Below are 14,682 nucleotides of genomic sequence, written 5' to 3'. Positions count from 1 at the left end.
GGCAAGCCCCCCCCCTTTAACCATCCCGATATCGCTCATTCCATTCTCTCATGCTTGCATTAGATTTTGCTACTATTATTGTTTGCTCCTATTCTGATGCATAGCCTGCTTTTGTATCTACCGTTGTACCTTGCCTGCTTATCCTAAACTGCTTAGTATAGGTTGGTTAGAGATCCATCAGTGACCCCCACTTGTCCTTGTTGCCCCTGCTTCATCATCGACGACTCGATCTACGTGATCGAAGACCAGGCCCCGACACCGCACATCACTTCCCCTTAGTTGCTCGACACTACTGGGTTACTATCGAGTACCGAGGGTGAACCTCTTCAGCACTTCTGATGTTAACCCTGTAGTGTAGTCATTCGGTCGTGGTCATCGAGGGTGATTTCCTCCTTAACCACTTTCGATACGATTCTGTCGTGCAACCCCTCAAGTGTGAACCTCGGGGGTGATTCCTCTTATGTTCACCTTGATGATTACATCTAGTGGAATTCATCGGGGGTGATTCCTCGGGTTTTCCCCTTGATGTTTGGACACACGGATACTTGGACTTTACCACTGTTACTTGGAAAGACAGGTCGACCCTGAGGGGTACCCGCGCGAGCTTAATTGTGAGTGATGTGGAGTCGGGCGGACCTAGAAGGTGCCCGCGAGATAATTACGAGGCGTGGCCGGGCATTCCTAGCCCTTGCCGCAAGTCCTGGAGACGGGGCAACAGGGTCACATCTTTCATGAGTCTCTGCTTGTTACCGCGCGTTCCTAATCCACTACGATTTGGATATTTGATCTGAGGGGCCTCTGGCCTGATAGCACTAACCATCACGTGGGCATAGTATGGGCGTTCTGCGTCGTATACATCAGCCAAAGCTTAATAGACGTCAGCGACTGAGCGGCGCGCGCCGGGTTGGACTGTGTAAGCGCCTGCCTTGTTGAAGGAGGTAGCTAGGTCTGCTCACCGGCCGCGTACGCAACATGCAGGAGTTCCCGGGGAGATGGCCCATGACCCCTGGGGGCATAGGTTTAGTCCGGCGTGCTGGCCTCTCTATTAAGCCTAGGTCGGGTTGCGGCGTATTGTTTGGCCGAGGCCGGGCATGACCCAGGAAAGTGTGTCCGGCCGGAGTTAAGCGAGCGTGGTGGGTAAGTTGGTGCACCCCTGCAGGGAAGAAAACATCTATCGATAGCCTGTCCTACGGTAATGGACACTTGGAGTTGTATCCCGATCGATACAACTAGAACTAGATACTTGTGATGAGAACTGGATGGTGATGAGCATTGGATTGTGATGATAACTGGATAGTATGGCTCTGGGATGCCTTTCTCGCAGGGGGTTGAGAAAGGATCTCTGGCCACGGTTGATAACACTGCTACTACTTTACTTTATGCTACTCTACTCCCTCCTGTTGCTGCAAGATGGTGGTTTCCAGAAGATGCTAGTCTTCGATAGGACTAGGCCTTCTCTCTATTCTGGCATTTCTGTAGCCCAGTCCACATATACGGCCTTCCTTTGATAATGTTGCGTATGTAGTGTAGATCCTTGCTTGCGAGTACTTTGGATGAGTACTCACGGTTGCTTTGCTCCCCTTTTCCCTCTTTCTTCTTCTTTCCGGTTGATGCAACCAGATGTCGGAGCCCAGGAGCCAGATGCCACCGCCGATGCCTACTACTACGTGGAGACCGACGATGACCAGGAGTAGTTAGGAGGCTCCCAGGCAGGAGGCCTTGCCTTTTCGATCGTAGATGCTTTTGTGCTAGCCTTCTTAAGGCAAACTTGTCTAACTTATGTCTGTACTCAGATATTGTTGCTTCCGCTGACTCTTGTGTTTTCGAGCTTATGTATTCGAGCCCTCGAGGCCCCTGGCTTGTAATATAAGGCTGGTATTTTTTTAATTTGTGTCTAGAGTTGTGTTGTGATATCTTCCCGTAAGTCATTGATCTTGATCGTACACATTTGCGTGTATGATTAGTGTATGATTGAATCGAGGGAGTCACATGCCAGACCCTCCAGCTCATCAAGTGGAGGTTGAAAATATTGAGGCTGCCACCACCAACACTGATGAAGCCAATGACGTAGTCATGGCTGAAATAAATGTGGAGCCTGCACCAACCAGTGTGCCAGAAGTGAATGAAGCCAATGATGCGTCTCACCTGAAGCCTCTGTTGTGCAGCCTGAAGCCACTGTTGATGCCACTGCTCCTGTTCCACCGCCAAGGCCACACACTATCGAGCAAGCATTCAACTATGGCCAGCTTATCACTGTCAAATGGCCTGTTCTGACTCCTTCGCCTGCTGCTGGTCCTCAGTTTGATTACCACGTTGAGCACAGGCCTCGAGTTCAGAAGCCAAAGCCAAGGTTGCCCAGGTTTCCAGGTACGACATCAGCACCCGGATCTTTTAATATCAATGGATTCAAGGCACACAACACTTTCTTTGACAGAGCCAAGAACCCCTACTCAAGGGCAAGAATTTCTTCTGATCGGTTCTGGAGTTATCAGCAGTGAAGTTATTACTCATGCATTCTGTACAATCAAGGTCGCATTTCCCACAGATGCGTCTTGATACTGAAGCCATAACTGGTCTGCCCTATTTGGAAGAAGCTCTGGACTGCTTCAGAGAGTCTGGCTTGCTGCAGTTCGTCACAGATAAGGAGCACTGGAATGAAGAATTACTGCTCCAATTCTATGCCACTCTGCATATTCGTGGCTACTACAGGGATACAAAGACATGGGTTCTCGAGTGGATAACAGGCAATGTTCATCATGAAGCCAAAGCCTTTGATGTCATTGAGCTTACTGGCCTGCCCACTCCAGGTGAACTTTATGAACCTGGTTGTCAGCTTCACAATGATGCTATGGAGAGCATCTTCCACAAGCCTGAGCCCAATATAAGTCAGATGCTCAGCATGATGAAGCCTTTGCCTCCAGATGCTGAATATCCTAAGGAGTTCTTTGTTGAAGACCTTGAGTATCTGCCACGTACTATCTATCACATCATAAGGCAAACTCTCTGGCCCATCAAAGGACATTCTCCTAATGCAAAGCTGGAAGGCGCAATGAAGACTTTGGTCTTTCATATTCTTCATGGCAAAAGCTTCAATGCACAAGATTTATTTATCCGCCAACTTGCTGCATCAGGGTCTGACATATTTGGTCTGAAGTTCTATGCTCCCTGGATCATGCGTCTGATCAAGCTCCACTCTGCCTTCAACTATCAACCCTCTGCACGCAATCATATCATCTTTTTGCCAGAAGTTGATTTGTCTATTGAAGCCATATACCCAGAGCTTGCAAAGGAGCCCCTTAGTCTTCAGAATGCTGACCATCAAAGCTTCACCCAAAACATTGAAGGAATTCAAGATGTTGCTCGAGTCTATCCATTGGCTGGGATTACTCGCTTGCCTCACCGAGCGCAAACTGAAGCTACTGAGAGCACAATTTCCCAAAGGCCTAAGAAGCGCTCCCGCGTTCTCAATAATCGAGAGCTTCTGGTTGCCCTTCATCAGAAACAAGATAAGCATCATGACTGGCTGAAGCGCCAAATGCAAAGCCTCTTGGTGGACGTCAATCGCATTCGCAATCTTGTCACCAAGAATGCTTTTGTCACTCACGAGACCTGTCGGTGATCATGGAAGAGTTTGACACTGCTTAGTGCTGAAGCAGATCTTCAAGACGATGGATTCACTGAAAGATTCAAGTTTGACTCCACTCCTCCATGGAATGCTGTCCTATGTCGAACTCCATCTCTTGAAGACTCTGACTATTCTTCCTCTGCTGCAACTGTGAACGCCAAAGTGATCGATGAGGAAGACGATGCTACTTCACCGCCCCCTACTTCTGCAAGAATCGACACTGCACCAAGCTCTTCTGCACCGCCAAACAACAACGACAACCCTGCTGCTTCACCTACTCCTCATGGGGATGAGTAGACGCTCTGTGTCTTCAAACCTTTTTGGTCATTACTGACAAAAGGGGGAGAAGCATATGAGTTTGATAGTCTTCAAGCGGGTTCATATGGGCGGTTGCTTTATATTTTGCCTAGTGTTTACAACTCTCATTTTTGATACATTTGGTTCTTTGAGTTGTAACACTTAAACTCGATGGTCGTCTGCTACTTATTTGCTATTCTGTGATGCGATGATAAATTCCGCATGTGTGATGATAACTTCCGCACTTAGGTCATTCTGTAGACGTCCATTTTTCATTATCCATGTCATTATCTTCGTTGTATCTTATCATGCATGATGAAGTGTCGTCATAAGTTGAAGAGGATCTCCACAAGTACAACCTGCCATGTGCATTTGCATTCCAAAAGCAAATTACTTATATGCACATCTTCAGGGGGAGCCTTTGTAACTTATGAAGATAATGCTCTATCCTTTACAATTTCACACACTTTATCCCCGTTGAAAACTTCAACCAGTTTGTCATCAATCACCAAAAAGGGGGAGATTGTAAGTGCATCTAGTGCCACCCCTAGTTGGTTTTGGAGTATTGACGACAAATTTGGTTGAGGGACTAATGTGTTTATGAGAATTGCAGGATAACACAGGTAGTGTCCCTCATTGATTCGGTTTACCTACCAGAGATGACCACCAAAAATGTATGAAGACATTGACGACAATGGTGGTATGTGAAGATACTCATATTGAAGACTATGACATGAGAAGACATTCAGTCAAGACTATGGAGCGCGAAGACTGAGTTGTTTCGTTGTTTCCTTTTCTTCTTGGTTGAGTCATAGGAACCACTGCACTGTTAAGTGGGGTCCAAGTGAACAAAGTCAGAATGACTGAAGTGATGCTCAACCCAAATCCTATGTCTTCGAGCGAAGACAATGAGAGAAAATCTTATCTAGAGCTGGATAAGTCAGCTTTGCTTGTAGCCCAAGTAAAGTTGCCGTGTGTGTTTGAAATCTGACCGTTGGAACACGTGTCAGTTCTTTAGTGACCCAGGGTCATTTAGGACATATCAGGTCGGGTTGCCTAGTGGCTATAAATAGCCCACCCCCTACCATAAATTGGTGGCTGCTCAGAGTTAGTGCACGGCTTTTGTCGTTTGAGAGCAACCCACCTCAAAGCCTTTGAGAGAGAGAAATCCTTGCGAGGACAAAGCCCAAACACCCAGAGCCAAAGAGTGTTAGGCATCACTGAAGTCTTTCTGTCTGTGTGACCTGAAGACTTATTACACTTGAGGACTGTGAACCCTCCAGCCGGTTAGGCGTCGCGTTCTGAGCATCCAAGAGTCATTGTGGATCGCCGGTGAACGAAGTCTGTGAAGGTTTGGAAGTCTACCTTGAAGACTTACCAGAGTGATTGGGCGAGGACTATGTGTCCTTAGCTCAAGGGGAATAAGGTGAAGACGCGGTCTTCTGAGTTGTATCTCAGCCTCCCTAACCAGACATACAGTTGTCACAGCAACTGGAACTGGTCCAACAAATCCCGTGTCTTCAACAAGTGACTGGTTCTATCCTCTTCCTCTCTTTACTTAGAGTTTGTCTTCGTGAAGTCATTGCTTGTTTGTCATACCTGTTTGACTTCATTGCTTGACTACTATTGTTGTTTGGCTTCATACCATCTTCCATCCTGATCCTTACTACCTAGCTGCTATTAGTCTTCGTACGTTCACGCTATTGCTTACTTGACCATGGCTTGCTTAGTGTAGTTTATCTTCCGCTGCATATCAATTGGTTCATTTCTACTGTTTGTCTTCGAAACTTCCATGTTTTGAAGACTTCCATAAAAATCGCCTATTCACCCCCCCTCTAGTCGATAACTAGCACTTTCAGATTTCTTAAAGAAGAGTCGTATATGATGCAAACCAGAAGGTTTTGTCGATCCTAAATGTGCTAACAAAATGTGCAAGCTCCAGCGATCCATCTATGGACTGGTGCAAGCATCTCGGAGTTGGAATATACGCTTTGATCGATGAGTTGATCAAAGCATATAGTTTTATATAGACTTGCGGTGAAGCCTGTATTTACAAGAAAGTGAGTGGGAGCACTACAACATTTCTGATAAATATATGTGAATGGCATATTGTTGATCGGAAATAATTTAAAATTTTCTGGAAAGCATAAAGGAGTATTTGAAAGGAGTTTTTCAAAGAAAGACCTCGGTGAAGCTGCTTACATATTGAGCATCAAGATCTATAGAGATAGATCAAGACGCTTGATAAGTTTTTTCAATGAGTACATACCTTGACAAGATTTTGAAGTAGTTCAAAATGGAACAGTCAAAGAAAGAGTTCTTGCCTGTGTTACAATGTGTGAAATTGAGTAAGACTCAAAGCCCGACCACGGCAGAAGATAGAAAGAGAATGAAAGTCATTCCCTATGCCTCAGCCATAGGTTCTATAAAGTATGCCATGATGTGTACCCGATCTATTGTGTCCCCTACACTGAGTTTGGCAAGGGAGTACAATAGTGATCTAGGAGTAGATCACTGGACGGCGGTCAAAATTATCCATAGTGGAATAAGGATATGTTTCTCGATTTATGGAGGTGACAAAAGGTTCATCGTAAAGGGTTATGTCAATGCAAGTTTTGACACTGATCCAGATGACTTGCATCGACATATTGAAAGTAGGAGCAATTAGCTAAAGTCTCAATCTAGATACATATTGAAAGTGGGAGCAATTAGCTAAAGTAGCTCTGTGCAGAGCATTGTAGACATAGAAATTTGCAAAATACATACTGATCTAAATTTGGCAGACCCGTTGACTAAACTTCTCTCACAAGCAAAACATGATCACACCTTAGTACTGTTTGGGTGTTAATCACATGGCGATGTGAACTAGATTACTGACTCTAGTAAACCCTTTGAGTATTGGTCACATGCCGATGTGAACTATGGATATTAATCACATGGTGATGTGAACTATTGGTGTTAAATCACATGGCGATGTGAACTAGATTATTGACTCTAGTGTAAGTGGGAGACTGAAAGGAAATATGCCCTAGATGCAATAATAAAGTTGTTATTTATATTTCCTTCTATCATGATAAATGTTTATTATTCATGCTAGAATTGTATTAACCGGAAACTTAGTACATGTGTGAATACATAGACAAACATAGGGTCACTAGTATGCCTCTACTTGACTAGCTCGTTGAATCAAAGATGGTTAAGTTTCCTAGCCATAGACATGAGTTGTCATTTGATTAACGGGATCACATCATTAGAGAATGATGTGATTGACTTGACCCATTCCGTTAGCTTAGCACTTGATCATTTAGTATGTTGCTATGCTTTCTTCATGACTTATACATGTTCCTATGACTATGAGATTATGCAACTCCCGAATACCAGAGGAACACTTTGTGTGCTACCAAACGTCACAACGTAACTGGGTGATCACAAAGGTGCTCTACAGGTATATGTTGAGTTGGCATAGATCAAGATTAGGATTTGTCACTCCGATTGTCGGAGAGGTATCTCTGGGCCCTCTCGGTAATGCACATCACTATAAGCCTTGCAAGCAATGTAACTAATGAGTTAGTTGCGGGATGATGCATTACGGAATGAGTAAAGAGACTTGCCGGTAACGAGATTGAACTAGGTATTGGGATACCGACGATCGGATCTCGGGCAAGTAACATACCGATGACAAAGGGAACAACGTATGTTGTTATGCGGTTTGACCGATAAAGATCTTCGTAGAATATGTAGGAGCCAATATGAGCATCCAGGTTCCGCTATTGGTTATTGACCGGAGATGTGTCTCGGTCATGTCTACATAGTTCTTGAACCCGTAGGGTCCGCACGCTTAACGTTCTGTGACAATTTGTATTATGAGTTATGTGATTTAATGACCTAAGTTTGTTCGGAGTCCCGGATGAGATCGGGACATGACGAGGAGTCTTGAAATGGTCGAGACGTAAATATCGATATATTGGAAGGCTATATTTGGACATTGGAAAGGTTTTGAGTGGTTCGGGTATTTATCGGAGAGTTACGGGAATTCGCCAGGGAGTATATGGGCCTTATTGGGCTTTAGGGGAGAGAGAGAGAGGCAGGCCGCGCGCCCCCCAAAGCCTAATCCGAATTGGACTAGGGGGAGGGCGGCGCCCCCTCCTTCCTTCTCTTCTCTCTTCCCCTTCCTTCTCTCCTACTCCTACTACTTGGAAGGGGGGGGGAATCCTACTCCCGGTGGGAGTAGGACTCCCCAGGGCGCGCCATAGAGAGGGCCGGCCCCTCCCCTCCTCCACTCCTTTATATACGGAGGAGGGGGGCACCCCATGAAAACACAAGTTGATCAGTTGATCTTTTAGCCGTGTGCGGTGCCCCCCTCCACCATAATCCACCTCGGTCATATCGTAGCGGTGCTTAGGCGAAGCCCTGAGTCGATAGCATCACCATCACCGTCATCACGCCGTCGTGCTGACGGAACTCTCCCTCAAAGCTCTACTGGATCGAATTTCGTGGGACGTCACCGAGCTGAACATGTGCTGAACTCGGAGGTGTCGTGCGTTCGGTACTTGGATCGGTCGGATCGTGAAGACAAACGACTACATCAACCGCGTTCTCATAACGCTTCCGCTTACGGTCTACGAGGGTACGTGGATGACACTCTCCTCTCTCGTTGCTATGCATCACCATGACCTTGCCTATGCATAGGATTTTTTTTTAAATTACTACGTTCCCCAACAAAACCTATGGCCCCCGGGTCTATTTTCCATCATATAAGTTTCTAATCTATTTTACTTTGCAATCTTTACTTTCCAATCTATAACATAAAAATGCCAAAAATATTTATATTATTATCTCTATCAGATCTCACTTTTGCAAGTGGCCGTGAAGGGGTTGACAACCCCTTTATTGTGTTAGTTGCAAGGTTCTTATTTGTTTGTGCAGGTACAAGGTGACTTGCGTGTAGTCTCCTACTAGATTGATATCTTGGTTCTCAAAAACTGAGGGAAATACTTACGCTACTTTGTTGCATCACCCTTTTCTCTTCAAGAAAAAACCAACGCAGTGCTCAAGAGGTAGCAGTGGGTTGTGCTCTCCTCGAAGCACCCCCGGGCGCTACCTTTGCCCATTAGGTGTCTTCTGGTCCATAAAAAATCTCCGTAAAATTTCGCTGTATTTGGAATCCGTTTGGTATTGATTTTCTGCGATGTAAAAAAAATACAAAAAACAGCAACTGGCACTTGGCACTATGTCAATAGGTTAGTACCAAAAAATGATATAAGATGACTATAAAACATCCAAGATTGATAATATAACAGCATGGAACAATAAAAAAATATAGATACATTGGAGACATATCACCATACTACAGGCAGGGTCCTCTTGCCCAAGTTGATCACCAGCTACCGGCAACCTGGACTGCCTACCTCAATATGCGTTAGGAGATCCGAGACCTAAAGGTGCATCAACAACTACAGCAGGATCTGGTGGAGCACCTATGGAGGCTCAAGGGCAACGCCTAGCTCGACGTGTGATGAAATATGAGTTTTTATTTATTGAACTATATAATTTGTATTGAACTATTTGATTTCTATTGATTTTCTGTGATGAACTATGTGATAAAAAAATACTTCTGTTGAATTCAAGCAGAACCACGACAAATATGGGCCGCTTCGCGTCGATACCGAGCCATTTTTCGCCGAAAGTGGGTCGAAAAGCGGGCACATTTGCGCCAAAAAGGGCCGATATCAGCGTCTGGGTGTGACCTGGGGGCGATGGCTGGGTGCCCAACCGCCCCAGAGCCGATTATACCGCCGGCTCGCCCCAGGTGGCGCTTTTTGTGCCTCCGGGAGGGGGGGGGGGCAACGGCTGGAGATGCTATTAGGAGAGCCAGCGATGGGTGGATCCATGGGGCATGTGCCGTGCGGAGGTGGCGGTTTAAGAGAGAGAGAAAATCAGTCGGTTGTTTTAAATGGTTTCCCCTGTTTTAAGGCACGAAAAAGCACCCGGAATAAATCTCAGGGCATGAAAAAACATATTTTTTTGGGCATGAAAAAGTGATGGCTCCAACAAATGTCATAAAATAGGACACGACTACTCGAATAGCTACCCTACAATAGGCAGCACTTCTTTCTTCTACATGTATCATCAAACACATGCAAGGCTCAACTAGCTCGTTCTTTTACTGATTCAGACACAAGTTCATATGTTTGACACAAACACAAAATATTGGTGGATAGTTGAGTAGCCTAGTAGTATTTCCTCCTAACTAGCGGGCGAAGGTGCGGCAGCACGCCGTGCCCGTGCAAGTGCCGAGCCACACCAAGACCAGCGACACTCCTCCAACAACGCGACCAGATCGCCGTAGAGGGGACCACTATCCCCTCTCGCCCAGGCCGAGGGCGTCGATGAGACAAATTTGCTAATGAAAAAGGAAAAAATACAATTATGGGAATACATTGTATTGGCCAGGTAAGACAAATTTGCTAATGAAAAAGGAAAATCCAGTGAAGTGCAATTGTTTCTTTACAAATAAGCTATCATAAGAAAATGTGAAAATAGAAGATTGACAGGCTAAAACAATTAGATCTTCCAGTAACACAGATGGTTTGACTCTCCAGTTGTGATAGTACATTTTCCGAATGCATAGATTTTTCTGAATTCACAAAGATTTTTCCAACTTGCGAACACTTTTCATATTCGCGATTAGTTTTTCAATTCATGGACACTTTTTGAACTTGCGAATATTTTCTGAATCATAAACATTTTTTAATTTTGCCCTATTTCCCAATGTACGATCATTTCATAAATTCATGAACACTTTTTTTAATTCATGCACAATTTTTCCTAAATCATGAACAATTATTGAATTGGCGACCAATTTTGAAATCATAAACATTTTTCAATAATCACCATTTTCCCAATTTGCTTATATTTTTCGAGTTCGTAGACATTTTTCTGATTCGGAGATATTTTCTGAATTCAGGAACAATTTTCAAAGTCAGAACATTTGTGGAAGTAGTGCACATTTGTTGAATCCACAAGCATTTTATTACTTCATAATATTTTGGAAAATAGTAGAAAACATTTTTAAAAATCCATGTGCACGTTTTGAATTCATGTTTTTTTCCCAAATCTATAAAATACGGAGCATTTTTTGTTTTCACGAAAAGAGAAACAGGGCCAGCCCAACTGCGGACGAGTTTGCTCACATTCCATCGCGTAGGGCGCGGATTAAGAGCTCCCCGTGGGGGAAGGCACAGTGGCGTGACACCGATACCACTGTTTGCCACCACTTGCATCTCCTCGCGCCCGCACGGTTACCAAGGATCCAAACCCCTCATAGACTCGTAGTCATCAAAGCAAACCCCTCCATAATCCACTCCCACCGCCGCAGCATCGCCGTACCTCCTCCTCTTCTCCCCAAGGATCGATCCTTCCAGAACCTGCTGCGTCGGAGAAACCCTAGCCCGACGCGGCGCGATGGGGGCGGCGGAAGGTGCGCTCGGCGTCGAGGAGGCCGCCGGCGGGGGCTCCCCTCCGCCTCGCCTCGCCACGCTCGCGCTGGCCCGCGCTGGGAGCGGGACCGGCCGCAGGGGCGCCCCCGGCATCCGCCGCGAGGCATTCGAGGAGCTCGTCGCCGACGGCCACGTGGCGGCGGCGGCTGCATGCTTCCCGCGCCGGGCGCAGACGGAGGTGAGGCTCTCGATCTTTTTCCCTCCCAAGGTGAATAGCATTTCTGTTCCGGGTCGTGGGCACTTGGCATGCTTGTCCGAATGGTGAATCGCTTAAATTCGGCGTTGGATTCGTATGCGTCGTTGGCATGTTGATTTGCAAATGCCGGCGCCGATTGCTGATCCACGTGTACTGTTTCAGTCCACATGAATTTGGTTGTTGATGATGCTGGCATGTTTACATCGCAATGGCAGGAGGTGCATATAAGGAACCGAAGCAGATGAGTAGAAAGTATGTACAATGTAGGAAAACAGGAACTGTTGATGAGATCTTATAAGCTGCATTGGGCTGGTTGTCGTAGCTTTCATAAGCGTTAGCACATTAAGGTTTTTGCATATGAATTCATCTTTTCATTTTCTGCGTTGGTGCCATGGCCCCTCTATCTAATTCGTTCTGTATATTTCTTTTTATGCTTTCAGGGGCTGCCCGTTATTCCATCAATCAATTTTTCACAGCAACCCTTTGAACATCGTGGACTTGGGTGTGGGTGTGATGGGCTGTAGAGGGTTTCACTCGAGCTTTCAAGCCGCACAGAGTGGACTTTCTCTAAATACTGGTAGATATGCTATGTTGTGGATAGCCCAATTTGCCATAATCTTGTGAGCTGGGATCGCATTTAAAAGTAGGTGACGATTCATATTCATACTACTGCTTGCTTGTGCAGATATTTTCATAACAAATACTGTGAAGCCTGATTTTCCACTTGCCAACCAGATGGTTGGTAACCTGAACAAAACTCATTGGGCTAAGGTAAGATTTCTCTTCAGCTTGCTTTTGAAAACCTTTGATCATGCTTCTAATTACGTACAACTGAACCCTGGTCGCTTTTGTAGGCCGAGAATGAAGTGAATAATTCAAGGATAAAAACAAGCCCAGCAAATGCAGAATACAAGATGGTCTGTTTGAGTGAAAGGAACTGTTCTGAACAAATGTAAGTGGGCTTACTGATATTTGTTGTTTAATGATGCTTAATTAAAATTGTTTGGACTGGATGCATGGCATCTTTAGATTTCCGTGAGAGAGCTAATTAGATGTTTTTTAGTGTTCTGAGCAGTTTTAGTTATTGTTTGAAAGTACTTCAATAAATGAGCTATTGTTAACCAGGTGTTTTTATGCCTATCTAGGTTTTCCCTGAAGCAATTAGAAATACCAGTTTATGCTTACTTTGTGAAGAACCGTGGCATGGAGCTGAGATACTCTGGTGATTTCCCTTGTATTAATGTGGGGAAACCAAAGCGGCCAGCATATCTTCCTATTGAGGTTTGACTATTCTTCTAATTCAAATGTAGTTTCTTGGTTGTGCCTTATTTGTGCAATTCCTGATAAGTGTTTCTCTGCCAGCTCTGCTCGCTTGCGCCTTTGCAATCTTTGACTACCTTAGAAAGATCACCATTTGTCGAGAAGTCCAGGCAGATACTTCTAAAAAGGATGTCAGTTTTGTCTGATGTGAGTGGCTTCTTTATTCTAGCTCAGTAGCTGTACACGTCTGTTTTTAACTGTACCGTCGTCAATGTCAATTTGCCAGGTAATGAGATGCAGCAGCTACGGTACAGAATCTATGCTGAGCGCATGTAGAATTCCAATATTCCAAGGCTTTACGCAAGTGGCTGGTAGGATACTGCAGCCCCCCAAGGTCAGTCAGAGCAGACTGCTCTATATTTATTTAGTCATCATTTACATTGCGTTTCAAATATCTTGTCACCTCTTTGGTTTCCAGTATGTGCATCTTAAATGTTATTTGTTTCAGCATTGGCTGATTGTTGAATTTCCTTATTCATGTATTTTTACTAATAACTGCTTGACAACTGCTCAATATATCACATTTAATTTCATTACTATGTGATTTGCTCAATTATCCGGGTGACAAAATTGCGGAACCGGTTTATAGATGTTTACACTCGGTCAAATCTGTTGCTGTTATGTGATTATTTATTTTAAAAACATATCTGCAACAATCCTAAGAATTCCAATTTTGGTGACAAGTGATGTGGTTCAATGATGCATTGTTTCCTATATTGCATTGGTAATTAGGTCTCTAGTGTTGTCTTAACTAGATGATACCCCACGCGTTGCTGCGGAGATATCATCTAGTTGCCTCTCGGATTTTTCAGTTTCAGTTTAAGGAAAAATAAATAAATTCTGTGAATTTATACTAGAAATGCCCCAGTCATTTGAATTGCCCCCACTAAATTTCTCCATTAATACTATCAAGAGTTCAATGTTGACTATCTCGGTAGTTAATATTATCAAGAGTTCGAATAGTTTTAACTATCTGCTGGAAAATTTAGATCTTAGCTGTTAATACTATCAAGAGTTCAATGTTGACTATATGGTTATATTTATTGCATGTAGGTACCAGGATCAAAGCTGCTTGATTTTTGTCTTGCTTCTGAAATTCTGATGTATCTACATATTATTAGGTCTACAGTTGGATCAATCAAAATCATTCATTGAAGGAGGGTATCATATTGATAATGACCTGGTGTTTCTACCACAAGAATATCCTAGGAGCTCACCATGGTCTCATTTCTACTTATGCATTGGCAACCCTGGTTCTGTATATTTTTGATGTGGTCAACAGTTGTTTTACTAGGCCAGAGGTGACTTTTCTATCTTGCATTTTACTACTCTGACATGAAAAACAGTTCTTATTTGTTGCTTTTGCATTTTCAGGTGTTGCACATATTCATGGAGTTTTTCAGCAAGTTTGATTGCGAGATAAAAAAGTCTAGCTTGTGGGAACCAGTTTCTACCAGTTACCTTCCAAATGTGACTGGTAATCTATGTCTCCTTGGCCTACTCTTATTTGAGTGTTAGTTAGATTGGTAGTGAGCAAGTCCTTCTTGGATAAAATGCAGCTATGTATATGCAATTATACCTCATATCCGGGATATCCAGGGTGAGTCAACAATTTGTTCCGAAGCACCTACATGTGGTAGATCGTTTACTAACAAGCATTAACTGCGTTTTGCCCCAGCCTAGTGCCTATCTTACCTAAGGCACGGCTAGTGTGATTAAGTGCTAGGCATTATGTTGCCACCTAG

General features: G+C 44.3%; 1 protein-coding gene across 1 annotated transcript; it reads left to right on the top strand.

Moving 5' to 3' along the window:
- Positions 1-11,386: 11,386 nt before the first annotated feature.
- Positions 11,387-14,645, top strand: LOC119333847 (protein argonaute 4A-like). Its single transcript, XM_037606599.1, has 9 exons — positions 11,387-11,682; positions 12,058-12,194; positions 12,303-12,388; positions 12,472-12,569; positions 12,763-12,898; positions 12,980-13,084; positions 13,164-13,271; positions 14,059-14,238; positions 14,312-14,645. Exons 1-9 carry the CDS (start codon positions 11,387-11,389, stop codon positions 14,453-14,455), a joined length of 1,290 nt encoding a protein of 429 aa, XP_037462496.1. The 3' UTR covers positions 14,456-14,645.
- Positions 14,646-14,682: the final 37 nt, after the last annotated feature.

The sequence above is a fragment of the Triticum dicoccoides genome, chromosome 7A (genome assembly GCF_002162155.2).
Source record: "Triticum dicoccoides isolate Atlit2015 ecotype Zavitan chromosome 7A, WEW_v2.0, whole genome shotgun sequence".
Classification (NCBI taxonomy): Eukaryota; Viridiplantae; Streptophyta; class Magnoliopsida; order Poales; family Poaceae; genus Triticum; species Triticum dicoccoides.
The sequence above is the reverse complement of the archived record's forward strand: the minus strand, read 5'-3'. Positions and strand labels throughout refer to the sequence as shown.

Coding starts and splice junctions, on each gene's coding strand:
- LOC119333847 (XM_037606599.1), top strand. CDS start 11,387: ATGGGGGCGGCGGAAGGTGCGCTCGGCGTCGAGGAGGCCGCCGGCGGG. Junction 12,195..12,302: donor TGGACTTTCTCTAAATACTG/GTAGATATGCTA, acceptor TTGCTTGTGCAG/ATATTTTCATAACAAATACT. Junction 12,389..12,471: donor ACAAAACTCATTGGGCTAAG/GTAAGATTTCTC, acceptor TCGCTTTTGTAG/GCCGAGAATGAAGTGAATAA.